The 4,564-nt window shown below is 40.1% G+C and overlaps 2 protein-coding genes across 4 annotated transcripts in view; one reads left to right on the plus strand and one right to left on the minus strand.

Annotated features, from left to right (window-relative positions):
• The window catches only part of LOC104819888, a 5,062-nt gene extending 3,721 nt beyond the window's left edge, over positions 1–1,341 (plus strand). The window contains exons 4-5 of the mRNA XM_010550174.1: positions 299–358; positions 489–1,341. Coding sequence (XP_010548476.1) covers positions 299–358; positions 489–1,217 — 789 coding nt within the window. The 3' untranslated portion in view covers positions 1,218–1,341. The remainder of the gene's footprint in view (positions 1–298; positions 359–488) is intronic.
• A 573-nt stretch (positions 1,342–1,914) lies between these two features.
• Positions 1,915–4,564, minus strand: part of LOC104819890 — a 13,212-nt gene continuing 10,562 nt past the window's right edge. For 2 of the 3 annotated variants that reach the window (XM_010550176.1, XM_010550175.1), the window contains exons 19-25: positions 4,544–4,564; positions 4,136–4,419; positions 3,707–3,963; positions 3,384–3,625; positions 3,110–3,301; positions 2,715–2,987; positions 1,915–2,251 (exon numbers count right to left, since the gene is read on the minus strand). In XM_010550176.1, coding sequence (XP_010548478.1) covers positions 2,105–2,251; positions 2,715–2,987; positions 3,110–3,301; positions 3,384–3,625; positions 3,707–3,963; positions 4,136–4,419; positions 4,544–4,564 — 1,416 coding nt within the window. In that variant the 3' untranslated portion in view covers positions 1,915–2,104. The remainder of the gene's footprint in view (positions 2,252–2,714; positions 2,988–3,109; positions 3,302–3,383; positions 3,626–3,706; positions 3,964–4,135; positions 4,420–4,543) is intronic. The other variant, XM_010550177.1, reaches the window with a different exon arrangement.

The following is a 4,564-nucleotide window of genomic DNA, read 5'->3' on the forward strand; positions in this document are numbered from 1 at the left end:
TTCCTGCTGGTTACTTGACTTCCATGATTTACTTACTGTAAGCTTGAGCAACCAAAGCAGCCATGGGTGAAGATTTGTACGAGAACCCTAACTACTATAATCTAAATTTACCAAAAAAGACAACCCTTGTGAATTGCAATGGTGGTTGATGAAACCACGAAAGGCGGTGGAAGCTAATAGGAGAATGCCTCTTCCTGAAAATGTTTTGATGCCCCAATAAGAATAGAAACCTTTAGATTTTTTTTTTGATAGTCAGTCATTGCTTTGGTATAATGTAATGTTTGCTTTTACATTGCAGGTTATGTGTTTCGCCTGCAAGGAAGAATGTCCCAAAACAGAGCGAGACAACCTTTCCGAGGTAAAACAATAATATAAAAGACATATTTTTGCGTTAAGGGCAAAGGGTTTTGGATTGAACTAGTATACGCCTTCGGCTCTTGTTCTATTCTTGGACTTGGTAACAAAACAGCCAGGCATATTATGCACAGGTTGTGGACTCATACATCAAAGACGAGAGAGTCGGATTCGTGGAGCCAGCTGCAGGAGTAGAGCTTTACCTCTGCCCTACCAAAGGCAGAGCCACCGAAATCATCAGCAAGATCGTTACGAGAAACCAACTAGATTTCTTGAAATCTTTAGACCATGGTCTTATAGGTGTTGTTGTATGGAGAAGATCTCAATTAAAACAACCAAGTAGTGTACTATCATCATCATCGACTAAATCTCACAACCACCACCGTGGAAAAGGCGGTTCTTCTACCGTGAATAAGACCCGTAATGGTGATATGGTCCTGGAGAATGACCATGACCATGATGACGACGATGATTGCGATTTGCCCCCTGGGTTTGGTCCTGGGGCTGTGGCTTCGGCCATGCCTCAGGGAAATGACGAGGATGACTTGCCTGAGTTTAATTATGGCTCTCATGGGCACGTTGTCATGAACCAGAGGACGACGATGCATAGCCGTTCTCAATCCTTGCATCAGGTTCGTGAACTTATTCACAAATATGGTAAATCGATGTCTCGAACTTTTCACCACGGTGATGATGGTGATGACGAGAATGATATACCAGAATGGAATCCGAATTTGAACTCGAATCTGATTCCACCATCGTATTCGCATCACTCTCATGGTGGCTCCGCGGTTGGACCTGAAAGCAGGAGCTGGGCTCACCATTATCATCATCAGCCTGGGAGTAGGGGTGGGGGAATTTGATCCTTCCTTTCTTTTGTAAAGCTTTTTTGTTTGAACCGTTGCCGCTTTTGTTTGCACTTTTTTGTTTCAATTTTTTTTTGTATTTTTAAGCAAAAGGCCCAATTGATAGTATTTCATTTTTCTCTGTTTTCTCCTGTTTGAAGGAACTAAAATTAAATTTGTCTCTTCTTCAATAGTGGTTTTTTTTTCAACAGAATAATTTCAGTTGAAATGATATTAACTTTGAAGGCTCGGATAGACCAACCCAAAAATAAAAATTTTATGGGCCTTATGATTGAAGCCCAAAGCACAAAGATGGCTCCATATAAATTTGCAAAAAATGAACTTTTTGTAAGAAAGATTGGCGGTGTATTTTTTTAAACTTTGTAAATTATACTTTTCTTACGATAAATTCTCTAAAATATTATCTTATCAAGATTCAAGAGTACCTGATTCTTTTTTTTAAAAAAAATTGTATATTATGTCGTTATTGAGTAGACTATACCGCCATCAACTAAAAATATTTATTAACATTAAATAAAATTGAGATTACTTTTCCGAACGAGGATTGTCCGGGAAACAGGGAAGCGCACAAAACTCGTCTAAAAAATACAGTATAAATTTGGTGCGTTTGCAGACGAGGTTCTACTGTATTTCTTTTATAAAATATATAGAGACTTTCAGGAAATATGAATTTCTTTTTTAAAAAAATCTTAACATTAACCATTTACATAATTTACAATTAAATGACAAAAATGTAAAACAAAAACTTCCTGACCAAATAATGAAATAATAATAATCTATATAGCAGAAGCCATGAAGTCTCTACTATCAAGAGATGCGAAGTGAGGCACGAGAAGGACGTAATGACCAAAATCTGCAAACAGAATACTCCCTCTCTTCTGTGTTCAGTCTTGGGATGTGGCAGAGTACTCGAAAAGCAAACGCTTCGAAGGCGCGGACTGGAGGAGAACACGCAAACGGCTCGTGAGCTGATAGATCAATGTCCATTGCATCGCCATCTCCGAGTCTTTCATCTGTCTGATCACAGAGGCCTACAAGTAAAAAGAGTAGAGGAGCTTGTTACTTCCTTTTGCTTTGGTAGCTACGTGGGAAAAACTAGTGGTGGTGATCACGGGTCCGAACGGGTCTCATGAGATATTACCCAGTTTTTTATCCATTTTGATTGGTATTAAATACGAAATTTTGAAAATTTTGAAAAGTTAGACTCGGATCGGATATCCAAAATTTCGAGTTATCCATACTGAAACCCGAAATTTCAATAGTTTTTATGTAATATCTCTGTAACCTAGTGACAAAAATGTCATTTTACAGTTCGTTCAGTAGCAGCGGGCAATTACTGAACCCAAACCTGAACCCGGTTTCCAGGTTTTCCTCACGCTATACCCAATCTCATCCCATATAGTGTTCGGTATATGATCCGACCCAAAATTCGGGGGGTTTTTTGTTTGCCCAGCTCTACATCGGAGGGAAAAGATTTTAGTTTAAAAGCCTGACCTGAAGGCGCTTCCCGAGCTGCACTTCGACCTCAGTTCCAAATGAGATATTGTTGGCAAGAGATTTAAGAGGATCGACTGTAGGATCGACGGAGAGTAGACTCGGGATCTGTGGTGCATACACTAGTCTCCACCTTGCCTGACCAAACTCCCCTTTGCTTTCTATCCTTGGCATTAAGCTCTCAAGAGTCGCAGTCGCGAGTTTCTTGAATGCAAGTTGTCCATCGCCTTCTAGTATCGATTCCGCTAATTGACTTTCGAAAACCCTTGCAGCCTAGGAAGTGGATGAAGAAAAGTATGGAAAAGGAACGAACTTTAAGTTAAACGATGAAGAAGAATGTTCAGAGGATGATTTCCAGAAGTGAGCAAAAGGGTAAATGGTAATGGTTTTTTTACCTCAGAAGGTGAGAGAGCATCCTGCTCGACGGAACTCGTCGAAGTCACTACAATTTTGTCCTGCCAGTTTCTGGCACGACTTTGAATCCTAAACTGCCACTCCGAACCAACTAAAGCTAAATCTAGCATAGGATCTAGTCCATGTTCCGGCTCAAATTTCGCTACGTTGAGATGTTCCCTCTTCAGCCGAACCTGTGCTTAAAAAAACCCAGAATGTAGCAAAAGGAATGAACCGACATGGACAAAGAGTTGGAAACAGGAAGTTTCGACAAACCTGAGTAGCCACGAGATTGACATCTCCGTTCTCAAATGTTAGAATACCCTTTGGTTTGATGTATTTGGGATGAGCCATGCCATTTAACTCAAGCTCGCCGCTAACAGCAAAATTGAGAATTAAAGGATACAATATTCTCAACTCCGGTCCTAAGACAAGCTTCAAATCGCTGAGCCGGATATCCATGTTCGGCTTGATTTTCACTTCTTCAATCTCTTCCTCAGCAGAATTTGTTTCACCTGCTGAGAGGTAGAACAAACAGAGAACATTAGATCTTGCTAAACCCGTAGATTTGATGCTACCAGAAAAGTGTTCGAGTTTACCAGATGGCTGTGAGAATTTCATTCTCGAGGAAGCGGGTTCTGACCCAAAAAACCGTGTGAAAGATCTTGAAGCAACTGCTTGATTGATAGTAGCACCAGCAATCCTGGATTGATTTGCAGCCAGTCTATTGAAAGGGGCAGCTCCGCCACCCTTGTCATGAGGTAGATAAGCTTCTCCATGGCTTAACTTGATTTTTCCCGAGATGGTTGGTTGCAATATTGATCCAGTAATTTGCAACTGCGTATCAACCTGACCACTGAATAATAAAGGTAACAAGTTTAACAACCCATAAATGATATGACCTAAACAAAAAGGTATAGCAGAAGCTCAAAAAGTTTATCAACCAAAAGTGTGATGGGAAGACAGAATATGCATTCGTGAAGAGGAATCAATATTGGTTAATGAAATTGAGTTTCTGGATAAAGTACCTTAAAACATTCTTTGCCCGTACTTCTAGAACTTCGCATTTCAGCTCTATTCCATCACCAAAGGACGATGCCTCATTTGATCTGAGGGGAAGATTACCCTTGACAACAAGCTTTCCCCTTCTGCTTACCCTACTTTCCAATGAACTGATACACAACCTATTTGATTTAACATGTAAAGTTCCACCAAAGTTTGTGAGAGGTTTACGGAGCACTGGCGAAGATATTGACGCCCTATGGAATGATGCAGACCCGTCAAGCAAAGGTTGCTCTACTGTACCCCTGACCTGCTCATTAAGTAGAAAGAAATGAATTAAGTTTATTCAACTGTATCTTATCATAGGATAATAATAAATACCCAGAACCAGAAATTTCTATTTCATGCCCAAGTTAATAACCTTTAAGACTAACCTGAAGCCTGATATCGGCATT

The sequence above is a fragment of the Tarenaya hassleriana genome, unplaced genomic scaffold, assembly GCF_000463585.1.
Source record: "Tarenaya hassleriana unplaced genomic scaffold, ASM46358v1 Cleome3, whole genome shotgun sequence".
Taxonomy (NCBI): Eukaryota; Viridiplantae; Streptophyta; class Magnoliopsida; order Brassicales; family Cleomaceae; genus Tarenaya; species Tarenaya hassleriana.